This window comes from Sinocyclocheilus grahami, unplaced genomic scaffold (genome assembly GCF_001515645.1).
Source record: "Sinocyclocheilus grahami isolate Dianchi unplaced genomic scaffold, SAMN03320097.WGS_v1.1 scaffold767.1, whole genome shotgun sequence".
Taxonomy (NCBI): Eukaryota; Metazoa; Chordata; class Actinopteri; order Cypriniformes; family Cyprinidae; genus Sinocyclocheilus; species Sinocyclocheilus grahami.
This window is the reverse complement of record NW_015505946.1, coordinates 232,215-253,696: the sequence shown is the minus strand read 5'-3', so window position 1 is coordinate 253,696 and position 21,482 is coordinate 232,215. Positions and strand designations below refer to the sequence as shown.

The following is a 21,482-nucleotide window of genomic DNA, read 5'->3' as shown; positions in this document are numbered from 1 at the left end:
TAAATAATATATAATATTCTTTTTTTTTTTTTTTTTGGTATGTAATATCTATACAGAGATGTTATTTCCGGGTCCAATACATTGCTGGTTTTCATGCAAGTCATTGCCAGATTTTTTCCCCAGTCTTTGAAGCATATTTCCTACATTTTCTTTTATTCATTTTTTTTGTTCAGTCATTTAATTTAGCTGTGTATTTCTATTTTTCTGCCCTTTTTAATTATTTCATTTATAAATTCATTTAAAACGACAACAAAACCCAACAAAAACGAGTAATAAAGTGTACAATAAAGTACAATCATATCCTTATATTATAATCACATTGCACTTGAATAAAGTTAAAGGTGTAATCTGCCGATTGTCCAGCAAGTGACCGCATAAGTCTGTCTTCTTACGATGCACTTAGGGCTTTACGATTACTCCAGAGCACTCGTAGATCTACGATGATTTTCAAGTGCTACTTAAGTTACGATGCTTTTGGGAAACAGACCATAATTTTAAGATCAGTCATACGATCGTTTTTACAAACTTCTTAGGCTTACGAAGCTTTTGGGAAAAAAAAGCTTAGTAAAAATTTGTACCACTTTCTTAAGTTGTCACACACTTACCATTAACAGAAATAGTCAGCTCTACTGCCTTTCCTTTTGCACTGAAATCTTTATTACAAGCAATCCTGCGGTTCATAAAGAACTTTGTTTTCCTACCTCCGCGAGTGCCATCTATTATTGCCTTGTTATTGCCTTTAAACCTAGCGAAAAAGCCATATGTGTTTACTGTGAAACACAGTAGACTTTAATAATATGCATTTATGGTGTAATTACTACATTTTCGTGTCAATCCATGTTCATATTTACTGCAAACAATGGGCTGTTACTTTAATTTAGCAGCAAAAATAGACTCGTGTGGAAACGATCTCTGCACTGCTGCAGATGCACAGCTCCTGAACGCACTACCGTGTGCAGTGTGCACGCTTTATTAATCCATGTGTGCAAGTCCGCTAGGGTACGCTATGGTATGCGTGACGTAAAAATCGTCATCAGAGAGTGTGCGCAGAGGCTCCACGTAGACATTCGCGTTCCTCCAATTTTTTGTGACCGTGCGGACAAGTACGCGCGGTCAGTAGGCTACAAAAGCACCAACTGCGCATGCGCAGGCTGTGTGAATAAGCCCGTTGCTACTCGAACCTGTCAAATCCATCGATATAACAAGATAAAGACAGCCTGCGCTGTGTATGAAACATGTCTGCGGAGCGGACCATCAGCTTATGCTTTCGGTAGTATAAATACAAGTAGTCCTCGTCCGCGCTGTCCGTGTATGTGTCCGGATTGCTCATGCGGAAAGTATAACACAGGCTTTAACATGAGCGCGGAAAAATACGCACTGCAAACGGAGTAATGTGAACCTGGCATTATGAGTGTGCTTGAGCACACGCTGCGAGCGCTGAATGGTTAAACACTGGCAAGAATTAAAAAGTAATGCAGTTTATAAACTTTAGTGACGATGTGACACTGCCTCGATTGTGCAAGTGACAATTCCTGTGTCAACTGTGCAGCTGGCTTATAGACAGACACGATGAAGCCATTTGCTATTTTGAGAGAAAGAGAGAGCGCACACGCGGTGATTCACTCACACTGTTTGTGAAATTACGTCTTACACAAGGTTTTCAAATTACTTTATAAGTTATTTAATGAAGAAATATGAAGGTGAGTACCTCACATTCCGCATTATAATTATTTTACCCGCGCCGGACAGAGACTGAGACGGTGCCACTGCATGTCGTGCCAAACCTTCTCACGGCAGGCGCGTAATCGGCTTGAGATCGGCCTTTTAAGAGACCGCGGATCAAACATCCCAAAGTGATTATAGCCGATCAATCGGAGCACCCCTACTATCTTCTGTTCCATGCTTGCGCACAAACTGCACTGCAATCATTTTCCCAAAGGCCATTTGTTTGGAAATATTACGTTATTATTAGGGATGCACCGATACCACTTTTTCCAGTACTCGCCCGATACCGATACTTTTATTTTTTGTACTTGCCGATACCGAGTACCGATACCAATATTTTTATTGCATTTGTACATTTTTTAAATATTGGGTACAGAAACCAAAAGAGTATGTATAATGTTAGTTGGTTAACTTTATCAAATAGATACAGTCAAACCAAAATGTATTCAGACACCTTCAACATTTCTCACATTATTACAGTTTATTCGCTATAGTTTAGAAAATGGTAATAAAATATGACAAGAACTCTGAGTTAAACTGTGTCAGAACAAATTCAGCTTGATAATGTTAGATAATTTTGATAGAAAGGTGTGTAATAGATTACAATCAACCAAAAATTAGATGACTGTTAGTGTGACAGTATTTACACAACTATCAATACTTAGTCGGGCAGCCCTTAGCCTTAATGACAGCATATAGTCTCCTGGGCATGCTGTCACCCAGCTTCATGCAAACCTCAACTTCAATGTTTTTTCTCTCGGTCTGAATAATTTTTGGTCCCAAATTTGTATGTTTTACTGGTAGTCCACTGTATGAAGAATTTTTGGGTATGATTTGTCACGGTTTACTTTATTTTGCTATCCTCACTTAATATAAATGAACTATAGTGTCCTGCACCCACTAGTTAAAAAAATATCAAAAATTATATCTGGTCTCTGAATAATTTTTGGTTTGACTGTATATCCTTTGGTTATTGTCACACTTAATTATGCCCATTAAAATGTATTTTACAAGTTTTTGTGACTTGCACTGTTAATTTTTTTTTTCTCTATGGTACATCATCTTTAATTTAATAGCATTAGAGCTGCTCCATTGCAGCGGCTTAGTACTGTAATCACGCGCTTTGCTGTAATAATGCAGGGAACCACTCGTAATACATTCCCTACACTCGTTATACATCTCCTAACTGTGATATTTTCAGAAATAGAAGTTGCGTTTTTTCATCTGAAACGTGCTGCGATTTATATTCCAAAGCCACTCATATAATGCAGAAACACTCAAGCAAGCAAAACACACGCAACGTGTGCACGTATTTGTACTGATACAGAATGAGAGGACAGTAGTACAGCCTAGCGCATTTCACACAGGCTGTTAGTTTCACTTTCACCAGAAAGTTGTGTAAGGTCCGCCACGCGCTCAATCCACTCAGCGTGCTTTGTTTATCAGCTCGCACATATCAGCTATACAGACATTAATACTGAATGTTTAACGTTATATTCATTGCATACAGTACATATACAGGTGCATCTCAATAAATTAGAATGTCATGGAAAAGTTAATTTATTTCAGTAATTCAACTCAAATTGTGAAACTCGTGTATTAAATAAATTCCATGCACACAGACTGAAGTAGTTTAAGTCTTTGGTTCTTTTAATTGTGATGATTTTGGCTCACATTTAACAAAAACCCACCAATTCACTATCTCAACAAATTAGAATATGGTGACATGCCAATCAGCTAATCAACTCAAAACACCTGCAAAGGTTTCCAGAGCCTTCAAAATGGTCTCTCAGTTTGGTTCACTAGGCTACACAATCATGGGAAAGACTGCTGATCTGACAGTTGTCCAGAAGACAATCATTGACACCCTTCACAAGGAGTGTAAGCCACAAACATTCATTGCCAAAGAAGCTGGCTGTTCACAGAGTGCTGTATCCAAGCATGTTAACAGAAAGTTGAGTGGAAGGAAAAAGTGTGGAAGAAAAAGATGCACAACCAACCGAGAGAACCGCAGCCTTATGAGGATTGTCAAGCAAAATCGATTCAAGAATTTGAGTGAACTTCACAAGGAATGGACTGAGGCTGGGGTCAAGGCATCAAGAGCCACCACACACAGACGTGTCAAGGAATTTAGCTACAGTTGTCGTATTCCTCTTGTTAAAGGGAGCCCTGGTATTAAGACTTGTAGGGCTTAATACTGTATAACGTAAATGATGTCTCTTCCTGAAATATGTAGTAGAAGACCCATTAAAGATGTATGTTATTTTAAAAATCACATTGTTTTACACATATTTTGGACTATGGGGTGTGGCATTATTCTGATGCCGTAAAATGGTTGCACTCGGTGAGCTACTGCCGCTACCTGTTGCTAATTTTACCACAACCCAACTCGGAATAGACAATTCGGAAAATAAAATACTGTTATGATGACCACAGCTACTGAAAGAGCTTACAGGTGGAGATGGATAAGCATAGGCTTAAACCAAATGCTGTACCATCGATTTTTCCCCACATGGAGTCTAAACGCCCCGGATCTTGAGGAAAATCTGCGCTGAGAAACTCCTCTAGCGGCCGCGCGTCATGATTAGCGTCGGGATGTTTACTGGATGACATAGCGTTTCTCAGCCGTTTGTAAGCTCTTTCAGTAGCTGTGGTCTACTAAAAGACTCAAAGGCATCAGGACTAAAGTGGAGTAAAAAAAGAAGCGGGTCTTTAGGAAGTTTTATTCGTCCACAGGCATCTTCCCATTCTTTTCTCCTCTTGTGAAGTCTTGCATTGCTTCTCTTGTTGCCCTTCGACTGAAAATTACATCCAAAAGTCGCACAATGTGATATCGTTTCAGTATTTTATTTTCTGAGTTGTGTTGCGGTAAAAAGCCAAAGACTATAGAAATAAGCGCCAGTAGCTCACTGAGTGCAACCATTTGATGTCATCGACGCAGAATGTACTGTGGACATAAAATAATGGCGCCCCCCATAGTCCAAAAACCATGTCGATTTTTAAAAAATAACATACATCTTTCATGGGGTTTCTACTATATATTTAAATAAGATACATCATTTACGTTATATTAAGCTATACATGTCTTAATACCCAGGGATCCCTTTAAGCCAATCCTGAACCACAGACAACGTCAGAGGCGTCTTACCTGGGCTAAGGAGAAGAAGAACTGGACTGTTGCCCAGTGGTCAAAAGTCCTCTTTTCAGATGAGAGCAAGTTTTGTATTTCATTTGGAAACCAAGGTCCTAGAGTCTGGAGGAAGGGTGGAGAAGCTCATAGCCCAAGTTGCTTGAAGTCCAGTGTTAAGTTTCCACAGTCTGTGATGATTTGGGGTGCAATGTCATCTGCTGGTGTTGGTCCATTGTGTTTTTTGAAAACCAAAGTCACTGCACCCGTTTACCAAGAAATTTTAGAGCACTTCATGCTTCCTTCTGCTGACCAGCTTTTTGAAGATGCTGATTTAATTTTCCAGCAGGATTTGGCACCTGCCCACACTGCCAAAAGCACCAAAAGTTAGTTAAATGACCATGGTGTTGGTGTGCTTGACTGACCAGCAAACTCACCAGACCTGAACCCCATAGAGAATCTATGGGGTATTGTCAAGAGGAAAATGAGAAACAAGAGACCAAAAAATGCAGATGAGCTGAAGGCCACTGTCAAAGAAACCTGGGCTTCCATACCACCTCAGCAGTGCCACAAACTGATCACCTCCATGCCACGCCGAATTGAGGCAGTAATTAAAGCAAAAGGAGCCCCTACCAAGTATTGAGTACATGTACAGTAAATGAACATACTTTCCAGAAGGCGAACAATTCATTAAAAATGTTTTTTTTATTGGTCTTATGAAGTATTCTAATTTGTTGAGATAGTGAATTGATGGTTTTTTTTGTTAAATGTGAGCCAAAATCATCACAATTAAAAGAACCAAATACCTAAACTACTTCAGTCTGTGTGCATTGAATTTATTTAATACACGAGTTTCACAATTTGAGTTGAATTACTGAAATAAATGAACTTTCCACAACATTGTAATTTATTGAGATGCACCTGTACTTCGTAGTAGACATCCTTAACTCAATTCCGCTGTCTGTTGTTCTGTTGTCAGTTTTTCTTTGTCTGAATATGGCACTTATCACATGCTGTGTGGTATCGACGTTTGGTATCGGGGCATTTTAACGAGTACGACTGGGATCGTGTAGAGCCCTTTGAAGCTGCATTGTAACTGCAATTTTAACCTTCAGTCCGTTGGGGACCATTGAAGTCCATTATATGGAGAAAAATCCTGGAATGTTTTCCTCAAAAAACATAATTTATTTTTGACTGAAGAAAGAAAGACATGAACATCTTGGATGACATGGGGGTAAATTAGGAACTTTTTTATTCTGGAAGTGAACTACTTCTTTTAAGCCTTTCAGTAGATAGAAAATACTATCCTTCCACACAATGCAAAACTCCTCTAGTTTTGTTTTCTTCCAAATGAGCTCCATTTTTTGGGCTGCTCTTTTGAAGGTGCGAGTCAGGGATGAGCAGTATTTCAGATTTAAGTATTTAAAATATGAATTTTGTATTTTAAAGCCTTTGAAGTAAAAATCTAATGTAATTTGTATTTAAATACATTTATGTGTGGTGTTTTTCTTCTTTATTTATTTATAAAACTCTCTCACACAACTACCGGTTGATCCAAAGTGCTGTACAATACCGCTAAAAAAAAAACAATAAGAAACCACAGAACATCAAAACACAATATAACAATACAATTGACATGGCTAGATAAAAGCTATTGACAAAAGAAATTTTTTTAAGCAGAAATTTAAATACAAAGGCAAAGAGGGCGCAGCTCTAATAGAAACAGTTAATTTGTTCTGTAGACTATGACCAGCAACAGTGAAGGCTCAATCACCTCTGCAATGGAACCTCGAACTAGGAACAGAGAGGAGACCAAGATTACTGAATCTTAAGGACCTATTTGGTTTATACATCAGTGGTTCATCCGCAATTATACAAAGCTACGAGAATACTTTTTGTGTGCAAAAGGGAAAAAAAAGTCTTTATTCAACAATTCGTCGTCTCTGCATCACCCTGGTGCCATTTTGGAGAATATCCGCTGGACGTAAACAACATATGCTGTTCTGTGTCAGCTGCGGATCTGTTTCCTACGTTGTGATTTGATTTGATTAGCTTCGTATAATTGCGGATGAACCACTGATGTCACATGGATTATTTTACAGATCTCCTTGCTACGTTTCTGGACTTGGGAACATTTCAGTTGCGCTGCTGTCTATGCAGGGTCAGACAGCTCTCAGATTCCATCAAAAATATCTTAATTTGTGTTCCGAAGATCTTACGGGTTTGAAACGACATGAGGGTAAGTAATTAATGACAGAATTTTCATTTTTGGGTGAACTAACCCTTTAGCTGTGGTATTTTTATTTTAAATACATTTCCATGTATTTGAGCCCATCTCTGGCGTGAGTGTGCTCATTATACCACAGCACGATTGTTGATTGTCTAAGGTGCTAGAAAAGCGAGAGTCCATAGTTTCTGTTACAACATCATTTTATCATCATAAAACACATTTTTGTGAGCAATCGGACATTCTGAGGAGTTGAGACAAGTCAGGAAGTTGATTTACAAAGCAATCTTTTGTGGTAGAGGTGATAGTTCTACCATATTTGTAACAAGGATTTGATATTGTAACCTTGGCTAAATGAAGTATACACATGACTAGATGATTTGAGATGTCATCGTTCTGTTGCAGTATTTCAGTGCCATCAATTTCGATTCTATATGGCAATATCAAGAATGGTTGCGACGATGAGTGGGTCCTGCTACGTGTTGTATAACTCCAGTAGAGTTTAGAATGTTTATAAATTCTAATCCCAATACATGGATATTGAAATCACCAACAATCAAGATTTTATCTGCAGCTATAGAAAATCAGCAAATTCCACCTGGTGGCCTGTATATAGTACCCAGTACAAATGTCAAAATAGATTTATCATGTTACACTAAATAATGTTATATATAGCACCATCACTTCAAAAGATTTATACTTGAAACCACACATCTGAGAGATACTGAAGATAAAATCATACTGAAATCATGTGGTTTTAGCTAGGTTTCTGTCAAATGGAGCACATCTAGATTATGATCTGTGATCATATCATTTACAAACAGTATTTTTGTAGAAAGTAATCTAATATTCATCAAGCCAAGCTTTATTTGTTTATCTGTAATGTATCTGTTTTTTATTTGTTGAACATCAATTATTTTATTACCCTTAAAGGGGTTTGGGCGTCTTTTTCACGTTTTGTACTATAGAATCGCCAATGACTAGGGCACTTTCCACAGGTTTTTCCACAGGAGTTAGGAGAACCTGTTTAATGGTAAAAGCAAATAAAAAATTAACGGACAACAATTTAAAAATAACAGCAGCAATTTGGATTTCATTCATGGATATCATTAATCAGTCACCCTAGTATCAAAATCTAGAAGAAAAAAACAAAACCACAGATTTTAGTAGGCAGTTATTTGCTTGGATCCTGTGTTTTTCCTTAATTTTTTTCTAAAGTTCTAATGATGGTTATATTTTGTAGCATACTGTGTTACATCTTGAAACAGATGGTCTGTAACAGTTGGGTTCACAAGTTATTAAATTTATCACGTTATTAAATTTATAATAGACTATAAAATCTATAAAGACAATCACTGCAATCCTCTTAAGTTTTCTCCTGTGGTCACATCCAGTGAGCTTGGCTACAGTGCCACAGGCATTAAACTTCTTAATAACATTACGTATGGTGGAAACGGGAACATTAAGTTCTCTGGAGATGCACTTATAGCCTTGAAATTTTCTACACTTGGCTATATTATATCTGATCTCCTCAATAAATTTTCTCTGTTTTGTCACTAATGAGCATGGACAAAAGAAAAACAAAATATCTGAGGAAAACAATTATCTATTTTCAATTTTTTTTAGGTTAAATGTTTTATTTTCCCCACAGATTTTGCTAATTTTTAAGTTGGTGACCTCACTGACCAACAGAAAACAGCTTGCTTTGAAAATTACTTCTGTGTAAGCTGTGCGTTATTATACATCGCTATTCTATTGACGATAGACAATGCAATTTTTTTTGCCCATGAAATGTTACTGACTGCGCCTTTGCCAGAATTTTATTTGAGAAAATGTGATTCTCAGTGCACAGACTTAACAGATTGCAGATTGCACTGTTGATGACAGGCTTACTTTCTTTTTTATTCATATGTTATATTATATATGAAAATATATGTAGAATAGGATTATAGAACAGCTGATGTATAAATTGGATACTGTACTTCCTAAGGTCAATGGTGATTAATAACCATATAGGTCGTCCACTATACAATCATATAAAAAAAATTTAAGGAACATGTGTTTAGTGCAAGGATGGACTTTCTTGAACACCTTCTTGCAGTTTGCTTTAGGTCCTTCTGACTTCGATATGTGCAATGTGGTGGATGAGGAGCTGAAAGAAGGGACATCTCATGGTGTTAACGTCCTCTATAAGTTCCCCTGGGGCTCAGAGACCCTGGAGACACTGTGGAGCCTGGGGGACACACTACTGCTGAAGACTCACCAAGGAACTTGTACGAAACTACAGGTCAGAGCAAACAGTGTTTGTTTAAGGTGTAATTTAGTTTGTCAAATTAATTTTACTAACTTTGCTAATAATGATGATTTTATATATATATATATATATATATATATGTACACTAGGGCTGGGCATCGATTCAGATGTCCCGATTCGATTTCGATTCGCAAGCTCTCGATTCGATTCTCGATTTTTTTGATTACATTCAGTGAATATAGTTTTTATACAAATGCTATTGATATTTCTAAAAAATGAACAATAAACATCAGTTTACAAATGGTGAATTAATAAAAAGAAATTAAGCCACATGCCTGTATTTTAAACCTATACTTTTTTTTGTATGGGTCCTTTTTTAAACAATAATAGGGCCCTATAAAATGTTCTTAATTTTTCTGGTAATCAGATGAAGGCATAAAACATTAATTTAATTTATCCTAATCAACTGAAAATTAAACCCTTTTATTTTTTGGCAAACAAAGGTTTACTGGTTTTACAACAGAGGTTTACTGTTAAAATTAAAAAGAAAACATGTGATTATTCCTTTAAAAATAAAGATTTATTAATATTTATTAGCAGTAGTAGCATTGATTCTTAAGACTGCTAAATAGTAATATATTCTGACCGTTTCTTAACGTTAAACTAAACTTTTATTTTGACGGGTTGCCGTGAAGAACTTGCAGCTGCTGTGTATGTGATACGATGGTAGTTTTGTCAAATGAAACGGTAAAATGCTAATTAAGTGACTCTCAGAGCAGCTGGAGATGACATTCGTGTTCATATCATCATATAGTGAGACGGCAGAAGCTGAAAACACCGCGAGCGTCATCCGCACTTTAGTATGTGTAAACAAAACAGTGCGCCGCGCCATCCGCCATTCATTCATTGCGGAAATCATGGCGCCTTATGCCTGATATCAAATGCTTCGGCAGATCTATTACTATAGCATTTCACCTGAGCATTGCGAATCACGCATATGGCCATGATAAGCGCTGAATGAATGACAGGATTTCTGTTGTAACATCGCGCAAGGTAAATAAGGGTGACATCTAGTGGAGAAGACTAATGATAAGATTCACGTTAATCAGATCTTATTTTTAAATGCGGCTTTTGAGAATCGATATCGAATCGACGTCATTTAAAAAAAGGATTAATCGAAAAATCTTTTTTTTTTTGCCCAGCCCTAATGTACACTACTGGTCAAAAGTTATGTTTTTTTACATGAGTTTCTTATGCTCATCTAGGCTGCATGTATTTGATCAAAAATACAGGAAAGAATTTAATATTGTGAAATATTATTATGTAAAATAACGTTTTTCTATTTTAATATACATTAAAATTAGGGCTGCACGATTAATCGCATGCGATATTTAACGCGCATCTTGTCAGAAAGCCGGTTCTTTAATCAGCGGTAAATCTCCATCACCTGCGTGCTTTCACATTGAGCAGCATTAACTACACAGAGCCGTTGTTCACTGACGAGCTGCGCCAAACCACGTTCATATTCGCGCGATTTTTAGCGCAGCTCGTCAGTGAACAACGGCTCTGTGTAGTTAATGCTGCTCAATGTGAAAGCACGCAGGTGATGGAGATTTACCGCTGATTAAAGAACCGGCTTTACTGATAAGATGCGCGTTAAATATCGCTTGCGATTAATCGTGCAGCCCTAATTAAAATCTAATTTATTCCTGTGATGCAAGGTTGAATTTTCAGCATCATTACTCCAGTCTTCAGTGTCACATGATCCTTCAGAAATCATTCTAATATGCTGATTTATTATCAGTGCTGGAAACTGTTGTGCTGCTTAATATTTTTTTGGAACCTGTGATACTTTTTTTCAGGATTCTTTGATGAATAAAAGGTTAAAAAGAAGAGCATTTATTTAAAATGGAAATCTTTTTATATATACACTACAGTTCAAAAGTTTGGAGTAAATCTTTATTCTTTTTTTTTTTATAAATTAAAACTTTTATTCAGCAAGGATGTGTTAAATTAAGAAGTGATATCAAAGATTTATATTGTTAGAAAAGATTTATATTTTGTATAAATGCTGTTCTTTTTAACTTTTTATTCATCAAAGAATTCTGAAAAAAGTATCGCAGTTTCCAAAAAAATATTTGGCAGCACAACTGTTGCCAACATTGCTAATTCTAATAATAAATCAGCATTATAGAATGATTTCTGAAGGATCATGTGACACTTTATACTGGAGTAATGGCTGATGAAAATTCGGCTTTGCATCACAGAAATACATTTATATTTTAAAGGATATTAATATAGAAAGCATTATTTTATATTGTAATAACATTTAGCAGGATTACTGTTTTCTTTTCTGTACTTTTGATCAAATAAATGCAGCCTTGATGAGCATGAGAGACTTCTTTAAAAAAAACAGTACAAGTCTTACTGATCCCAAACCTTTGACCAGTAGTGTGTGTGTGTGTGTGTATATATATATACAAGGATGATCAGAAGAAATGGACAGCACCTTAGTTAAATATATGAGTGTCACAGCAAAGGGTCTGAATACTTGGGACCATGTGATATTTAAGTTTTTCTTTTTTAATAAATCTGCAAAAATGTCAACAATTCTGTGTTTTTCTGTCAATATGGGGTGCTGTGTGTACATTAATGAGGAAAAAAAATTAACTTAAATGATTTTAGCAAATGGCTGCAATATAACAAAGAGTGAAAAATTTAAGGGGGTCTGAATACTTTCCGTACCCACTGTATATACATATATATATATATATATATATATAATTTTTTTTGAATATTTATATATATATTAGCCACAAAGTGTAAAATAGTACACTTAAGATACACTTTTTTTTTTTTTCCTTGAAATCATTATTTCACAACTCTCTGTTGAAGAACACTATGATCATGTAACTTTCAGTGCAGAGATGGAAGAAAGTCTGTAGTTCCTCATGTCATCTCTGTCAGTGCAAATGTGGATAGAGGGATGCTGGCTTACCTATTTAACTCATTTCAATTGCTGAAGAAAACCGACAACAAACAAAAGCTTCATCAGAGAATGGTAAGTTCATGTTTTTCTTTCCATTTTTAGTATTAAAGTGCCGCTGTTATGCCATTTTAAAGGTTACTAACTTTGTTTTGGAGGTCTCCTGCAATAGGTTTACATGCATCCAAGGTCAAAAAACGCTTTCATTTTCTCATAATATACATTACAAATCACCTAATTTCTCAAACAGTCCAAAACGATTCTTTCAAATCTTCAGTCTCTCTAAACCCTTCCTTACCGCAAACCTACGCTGCTCTTAATTGGTCAGATGGTGCAATCTGTTGTGATTGGTCTACCGCTTATAGTGCTTGTTGGCAACAAAACAGCCATTACAATATCTGGAGGCTTCCTCAATCCTCAGAGATTGTAAACACCATAATGACGGTAACGATGGTGTCAATTTTACCTTATCAATTTGAGCACAAGTTCGATTATGAAACATTGGAAGAACTAGATGATCAACCTGAACCTCCATCGCAAGCACGACTTGAGCAGAGCGTTTCTCAGTGGTAAGATTTAACTTAGTTTGTGGAACATTATGAGATGCAGCTGTACTGCATCAGCATTAGCAAGTGTATGTCCATCAACAAACTGATGTGTATATTTCTAATATATTGAGGTGTGTAGCGTGTGGACCAATCAGACACACAATTATTTGTTATATTCAACAAATAATCCTTAACACCCCTCACTCAACAAACAAGCCAACTATGAGACACAGAGTTCCCGCGGGTCCTTAAAAAGTCTTAAATTTAGTTGTATAAAATTTAAGGCCATAAAAAGTCTTAAATTGTACAAGAAAGTCTTAATTATGATTTCAGGAGGTCTTAAATTTGGGGACGGAAAGACCAGAATTGCGATATAGCTTAATGTGACGATTAAACTTCAAAAGGCTATGATTTCATTGAATATGAGCGCTGCATATTTCAAAGTCGGGTGCTGCCCTGCTTTGTGTACTGCTGTTACCAGGGAAACAGTTATATTTCTGCCATTCCAAAGCACCTCCTGCTGGCAGAGAATGAATAAGCCGGGTATTCCTGCAGTTTCAGGACAGCATTTCTGGGACCCTATAGCTTTTTTTTTTAATGTATGTAGTACAAATTAGTACAAACTAGGGCTGGACGATATGGCCAAAATTGATATCACGATATATTTCTTAATTTCGGTCGATACGATATAATTCCGATATCGATATGAACACTATTTATCTGAAATAGAAATCTTTTGTAACATTATAAATGCCTTTATCATCACTTTTGATCAATTTTAAGCATCCTTGCTAAATAAAAGTATTAATTTCTATAATTTCTTTCCCAAAAAATAAAAAATATTATACTGAATGGAATAGTGTATAATGTTACAAAAGCTTTTTATTTCAGCTCTGAATCTTTGGATGGTATTATGCACTGTAGATGATGATAACTTCAAACTCTTTGCAATTTTTCTCTGAGAAACTCCTTTCTGATATTGCTCCACTATTTTTCGCTGCAGCATTGGGGGAATTGGTGATCCTCTGCCCATCTTGACTTCTGAGAGACACTGCTACTCTGAGAGGCTCTTTTTATACCCAATTATGTTGCCAATTGACCTAATAAGTTGCAAATTGGTCTTCCAGCTGTTCCTTATATGTACATTTAACTTTTCCGGCCTCTTATTGCTACCTGTCCCAACTTTTTTGGAATGTGTAGCTCTCATGAAATCCAAAATGAGCCAATATTTGGCATGACATTTCAAAATGTCTCACTTTCAACATTTGATATGTTATCTATATTCTATTGTGAATGAAATATAAGTTTATGAGATTTGTAAATTATTCCATTGCTTTTTTACTCACAATTTGTACAGTGTCCCAACTTTTTTGGAATTGGGTTTGTATGTTTATTAGTACATTAGTATTTGTATTCAAATTATTTACAATTTATTAGTTTACAACATCCAGCAGCACAATTAACTGTTTTGCACAGCTAAATAGGCTAAATGGAGATTGCTGACATCGCCTCACACACTCAAGTTCATGCCAGCTCTTACATTAAAAATAAGATGGAAAGATTAAAAAATGAATAGTTTCCATGGATCTAGTCTTTGCATCTGTTTGTTTGATCTTTGAATCAGGTCTCCTTTGTTGGAATAGAATTGGCTAGATGGTGCTGTCACAAAAAAATAGCATCCTAGTGGAAACTTGTATCTGAACTGTAAATCATGCTTTTTACAGTAATTTTACAGTTAAATGTTACTATAGACATTGCTCTACCCCGCTCATACGGTATTAATTTGATTGGTGCAAGTCTTAAAAAAAGGTCTTAAAAAGTCTTACATTTGAGCTTAAAAATCTTGCAGAAACCCTGGTCTATGGACCCTTCCCCCGAAATGCAACTAACACCTCAAAAAGGCAGAACAGGCCTCTGGTTCCATGGCAACCAAAGACAAATCATCTGATAACACTGGTTTTATTGATCAAAGGAATGCGGGCAAAGCAAATTGCCCATAGAAATGGACTCTTCCCTATTAATTCATAGACAAACCTTTCTATGACCTTCCTATCATGCATATCCCCAGGTCATTGTGTATATTGTTACTGTTCCTGTATATTGGCTTTTGTATTGTATTCTGTTTTATGCATGCTTATGATAAAAACCTTAGTTAATATGACCTCACCTCAAAGGGTCGTAAACTTTCCCTCCAAATGTTCAAGACACCATTGGCTCTTTGGTCCTCCAGAGGTGTGACCTCCATAGAAGTTAAAAGGCCTCACATCAGTGACCTGCCTAGCTTTTGTCTCTTGTCGTCACCTTCCCATCTTCTGCTGGGCCGTCGCAGCCGCACCTGGCAGGCCTCAACTACAGCCATGTCTTCACTTTCCATCTAGGAGAAAACTCTCCCAACCACCACTGATTCAGAATAACATCTTTGTAGTTCATCACTCTTCAAACCCGGAAGAATGTGATCACAATTCCAACACCACCAAACCTTCAAACCATCAAGACTTTCATCCGAGACTGCATCCGGATGCTCGTTCAACGGCCAAGGCAATGCAAGTATCGTACATTTAACTAAACGAAACCGGTTTAGTATAAGCTGTAGACCCCATTATAAAACTGCATCCGATGGTTTCACTCGGGTGGTTAACTGATTTTCCAAAGCTGCATTCTCTGTTTTCTCTAATGGTTTCATTTATCCACTTTCATGCATACATACAAAGGGGAGTTAGTGTATGTTTGTTTGTTTAGACTAGTTATGTATTAGCGTTTAGTTAATAAAACTTGTCCATTTTACAATTTGATCTTGTTATGCTCTAATGCATTAGTACTGTATTATTTATGTACATTTCCCTTTTGAGCTAATTTGTTACAGGTGCATGTGTGGGAACTGGATCAGAATGTCACAGCTAAATAGTAAACACCCGAACAAAAAGGTACATATGTTAGCCAAGCAATTAGGTGAATGACTGATTTAACATTACCGTTTGTAAACCAAAATCTTGCTTCATCCTCTATCATTACTAAAAGTAGTAAGAACGTACAGTCTGCATTAATTGACGCAATTTTAGGTAATAGTGGGCTTACAGCTGATATGTAAGTATCACTTCATTTCATGAAGACAGTAACGTAAGTTAACCGTGTGAAGCAGATGTCAGTAAAATGATGGGTACACAACAATAGGTTGGCGCTGTGGTATCTTTAAAAAAAAATATATATATATTTTTTTTACTACTTTTCACATCCTCATCCTTTAGACGTGAACAAGGCGAATTTGCTTTTGCACCGCAGAAAACAGCATCGTCTTGACAATGTTGAGAACACAAACCACCTTGGGTGGGTCAAAGTAGACATTTTTTGCGGGCAGCCAATGAAAACCACAGGCTGACATGATGCAAACTTGTTATGGCTCTATGTAGTTAAGTTACAGAATTGCTGAGGACTCGTTTCTGCAGTTCAGAATCAATTTATTCTTTTAGGAGACAATAACTTTGTGCACTTTGAGCTTTAAAACTTTGCAGACCTTTTACATTCACAAACAGCTATACAGTATTACACACTGCATGAAAGGTAATATTTGAAAAGGCATAATTGGGGCACTTTAATAACTGGTGGGAAACATTATCATTAAGATGCCATTTTTAATGAAAAATAGGCAGAGATGGAAGCTGACCATTGTTTTATTTGTTTGTTCAGGTTTTGAAGCTGCATCCCACTTTAACTCCAGTGAAAGTAGCCTTGGATATGGGACAAGGCTCCAGTTCTGAGCTTAGACAGGTACCAAGGGACAAACATAATTGTTATTATAATTAATGTAATAATTACCATACAAAAGTTCAGAGTCAGTATTCAGTAAGTTGTGTTTTTAAGAAATTATTTTACTTGAAAGGATGCAATAATTTATCAAAAATGACAGTAAAGACTTACATTATTACAAAAAAAAAAATAAAAAATTAAGTAACAGCAAACCTGATACTTTTCTGTATTGCATTCTCAAGTTCAAGGTGGCAGTGTAAAACAGTGAATCTAATTATTAGCATACAAAGATTAGTGCAAATAAAAAGAGAAAGGTTGATCTAAATTATTCTGATGCACAATACACAATCTTCCACAATCTTACCTTTTTTTTATTATTATTTTTGTTTAAATTCCCCCTTTCAGGCTGATTTTCACACAAAATGAAATGTTCATACAAACAAGTCCTCCATACTAGCATTCTGCTGTAAAAATTATTTCCTGCTGTAAAATATAATTACATCTCAAATAATATCAAATAATAAAATGAACAGCATTTTCCAGTAAAAAAATAAATAAAATGGCCACAAAAATTAAGAGAAGTCTCGAATGTTAAATGTTCTGCAGTCACAACATAATTTAGCCCTAAAAAATTTAGGACTGACACTTGAACCCTTTCCATTTAAATTGACCATGAAATTTTAAATATTTGCAGTCTTGATCATTACTTTTGGATTTAAGTAAAAATCCTTAATTTGGTGTGTTTTGCAATACCAACGCACAGGGTACTCACTCAAAAAAAACAAAAAAAACAGGTAAATTAAAAATGATCCTGCAACCAACTTCATAATTTGTGTACCACTTGAGATGGATTGCTCTTAAGACAAATGTTCTCTCTTAAGGTTTGTGAGGGTTTGTTCCAAGAGTTTCTTGAAGCTGGAATTTCCACATGGCCTGGATACTTGGACACAATGTCATTATCTCTGGAGAATTTACACACAAAGTAACTGACTCTGTCCACACTTACTAAACAATACTCAGTAAAGCTTTTTGACAAAATATTTTATGAAATTTTATTTATTCTGCAGGTATGATGAGATGGGTGTCCTTTTCACAGTGATGGTCAGTGAGAGCACACTAAAAAGTGGCCTTCTGCTGGTCCGTGACAGAGACACCACCATCAGAGAGACTATGCACATCTCAGAAATCAAATGCTTTTTGCTCAAATACTTATCTGCCTCAGAGAATTTCTGACTTTTATCATTTGACTCTCATGTCATATGCTATTAGTGTATGCCAGGGGTGGCGAACGTCGGTCCTGGCGAGCCGCAGCCCTGCAGAGTTTTGCTTCAACCCTAATCAAACACACCTGAACAAGCTAATCAAGGTCTGAACGGTTATTAGGAAGCTACAGGCAGGTGAGTTTTAATTAGGGTTAGAGCTGAACTCTGCAGGGCTGCGGCTCTCCAGGACCGGAGTTCGCCACCGCTGTTGTATGCCATTTGTAAAAATATATTTAGGGGGGAAAAAGTGTGTATGCTGTATCATCTGTATCATCAGCAGTACCATCCTGAAATTGAATTTATTCTGACTATGCTAATTAACGTACTGTATTTCCAACTTTTGGGAAAGTTTGTAAAAAAACAAAAAATTTTCATGGTTTGAAATGTTTTCCTTTATACACACACACACACACATATATATATATTATAGTTAACGCAAATATCTACTCAGCCAATCACATGGTAGCAACTCCATGCATTTAGGCATGTAGACTTGTTCTTGAAACTGAGTTCAATATGTGGAAGAAAGGTGATTTAAGTGACTTTGAACATGGCATGGTTGTTGGTCCCATATGGGCTGGTCTGAGTAGCCTGTTTCAGAAACTGCTTATCTACTGGGATTTTCTCTAGGGTTACTGAGAATATGGTCCGAAAAAGATAAAATATTCCAGTGAGCAACAGTTCTGAGTGCAAAAATGCATTGTTGATAGAAGTTGAAAGAGAATGCTTAGTTCGAGCTGATAGAAAGGCTACAGTAACTCAGATAAGCACTACAACCAAGGTATGCAGAAGAGCAGGGCCGTGCAGAGACCTTTGGAGGGGCAGGTGCTCAAAGTATAAAAGGGGCACATGGAGCACGGCTTTTAATTGGGCTGTGCTCCTTGCTGAGACATGTATCGAAACGGATGCTTCTGTATTGATAGCAGCAAATGCCGTGACGCAGTTTTGAAAAAGAAATATAATAGAAAAGACCATCTTAAGTTTAAAAGTTAAATATTTCTTTGCACCTCTTAATCACTCTGAATATAGAAACAGAATTAAATTAGGCCTATTATTATTTTTGAGTTTACAGGGTATGGTGGTTTTGCTGTTGTAAACACTACTGTTGTTGTAGAAAAAATATTTCTGTCTTATTTAAAATAGAATTATATTATAATCCTGTTCTGAATTTATTCATTTTTTTAATGACAATGATTATCAGAATTGATAAGTAGCCTATAAATGAGAGGATGAGAAAATCAGTATAAGCCTGTTTTTATCAGGGTTGTGATAATTATTTTAAGGCACTCTACGTTTATAAAATAAATACTGTAATAAAAGTACAAAGTAATAATTTTTTAGTCAGATAACATAAAGACAAGACCCCTCGACGCCCTTTAAACTTTTCACAATCAAACAGCAAGAACGAAAGAGAACAGGCACCTTTGTTTATATTGCTGTGTGTAGAACGTTAGCTGCATTTTTTTATATTTAATTTGAAAGAAATGTAATTTGCCCCGCACTTTATTCAATTCAAAGAGACAGTATCGATAGTCTATGCATGACCTGACGTTTTATTCGTATCCAAATTGAGGAGAAGTAAATATCTGGAGCGCTCTAAACTCTGATGCAGTGTATGTTTAATTCATACTCGAAGCCGGAGGGCGCTCTCGTGCAGAAAGTCCAAAACAGACTCATAGAAGGAATGACTTATGACGTGCAGGAAACTAGTGATGGGAAGTTCAGATAATTTTACCGATTCGGACCTGTGGCTACTCGATCCGTACCGGAAACACGATTTGTACTGCGCATGCGCGGAAATGCGTCTACTTCCTGTCTGTATGACGAAACAATTTAAGGCAATTTTGGGTAGTGACAGTTATAATACTAATAATAATGTTTTCATGTGTTGACACTACCCGATCCGTACCGGAAATAGTCATTTACTAGTGATTCTCTTGCTATAAATACACCCTTTTTAAAAAATATAAATTATATCGATTAAATTTGCACAAATTAAATAAAAGAAAAAAAATTGTTTACATTTGCTAGACTGTATTTGGGTAATACAGATGAGTGTGTGTTTTACATTTAATTATTAATTTTCTAAAATATATTGTTATGACCTTTAAGATAGTCTATGCATCTGTGTACTGGTTTTGTGTGTATTGTTTATCTGAAACATTGCTTGTCTTGACTATGATTTGGATTCTGATTCTGCTGTGTGTACGCCCGGAAACTTTGTAAATAACTTTGTAAATATTCTTGTAAATAATAGTTTGCCAAAGTAAGGGACGTAGGGGGTTAGACGCCATTTTATTTAGGTATCTTTTTTTGACTTTGTTTTTGGTTGAGGGAGGTAGGGAAGTTGGTCTGTATTTTGTTTTTATTTCTGTTTGAGGTTATTTAGTTGTCAAAGAAAAGTCTGTTTTGTTTATTGTTTTGGCCTTGTCTACCCCTGAAAATACTCCCGTGTAAAGCAAATAAAGTTGTTTATTTGGCATCTCTCCGGTGTGTATATTATCCTTTTTCTGTTACGGCTTACCCCTAGAGGGAAATTGGGGGCTCGTCTGAAGGAAAAAAAAAATTGGCTTTGTGTTTGTACGTTTGCCTGGTGGTTTTCATTTTAAGGTGGAGGGAATTAGGAATGGCTTCAAAATTTGAATTAGATAAGTTTGCTATCGAACCTTCAGTACATCAGTTGGATATTTGCCGCAAAGATGATTTGTTAACGATCGCGGATTTGTATCAAATACAGGTTACTCGCGGTGCTAGGAAACAGGACATTAAGGAAGTGATTTACAAGCATTTGGTTGAACGTCGGGTTTTGTCTGAAGAAGGTGAGGGGGAGGCGGGTGTTGCAGCTCAAGTGTTGGCTTCCGTAGAGGAGGGGACAGAACCCAAACCTGCGGAGTTGACTAGCATAGATCCCGCTATCCTTCCTTCTAGTAATCCTTTGCTGGCGATCAGATTGAAAGAGCTGGAGTTGGAGTTGAGCAAACAGCAATATCAGAGCCAACTGTTGCATGTGCGCACAGTTGATCTTGAAACCCAGCGAGCTATCAGGCTCAAGGAGCTGGACCTGGAGCTAAAAACTAAGCAACCTGTTCACCCCTCAGCTGCTGATGCGTCCAGCGTGATTGTGCCTGTATCACCACCCGTAAATGCTTCCACTCCGAGCCCTATTCCTGCACCGCGACGTGTTTTTCAAGTAAGTGAACCTGAATTTGATATCAGTAGACAAATTGCATTAGTTCCACTGTTTCGTGAGTGTGAAGTCGATACGTATTTGAACGCATGGCCGCTCCTGTTACAATGTAAACTCGCCGGGAAGGCGCAGGAAGTCTGTTCCGCTTTAACGCTTGAACAGAGCCTGGATTATGGGGTAATGAAAAATGCCGTACTGTGCGCTTACGAGTTGGTTCCCGAGGCATACCGACAGAAATTCCGAAATCATGTGAAAACCCCTAGTCAAACATTCGTTAAATTCGCAAGAGACAAAGCCAATTTGTTTGAGAAGTGGTGCACTGCAAATAAAGTTGGCACGTTTGAGCAGTTAAAAGAGTTAATGTTGTTGGAAGAGTTTAAGAATTGTCTGCCTGAGAAAATCGTGATCTACTTGAATGAACA

The 21,482-nt window shown here is 36.7% G+C and overlaps 1 protein-coding gene across 2 annotated transcripts in view; it reads left to right on the top strand.

Annotated features, from left to right (window-relative positions):
• The window catches only part of polg2 (polymerase (DNA directed), gamma 2, accessory subunit), a 31,209-nt gene extending 13,260 nt beyond the window's left edge, over positions 1–17,949 (top strand). Inside the window, exons 4-8 of one of the 2 annotated variants that reach the window (XM_016245752.1) lie at positions 9,181–9,366; positions 12,254–12,394; positions 16,552–16,632; positions 17,493–17,593; positions 17,679–17,949. In XM_016245752.1, the coding sequence (XP_016101238.1) occupies positions 9,181–9,366; positions 12,254–12,394; positions 16,552–16,632; positions 17,493–17,593; positions 17,679–17,844 (675 nt within the window). In that variant the 3' untranslated portion in view covers positions 17,845–17,949. Of the gene's footprint in view, positions 1–9,180; positions 9,367–12,253; positions 12,395–15,071; positions 15,406–16,551; positions 16,633–17,492; positions 17,594–17,678 lie in introns of those variants that run through there. The other variant, XM_016245753.1, reaches the window with a different exon arrangement.
• The last annotated feature ends 3,533 nt before the right edge of the window (positions 17,950–21,482 follow it).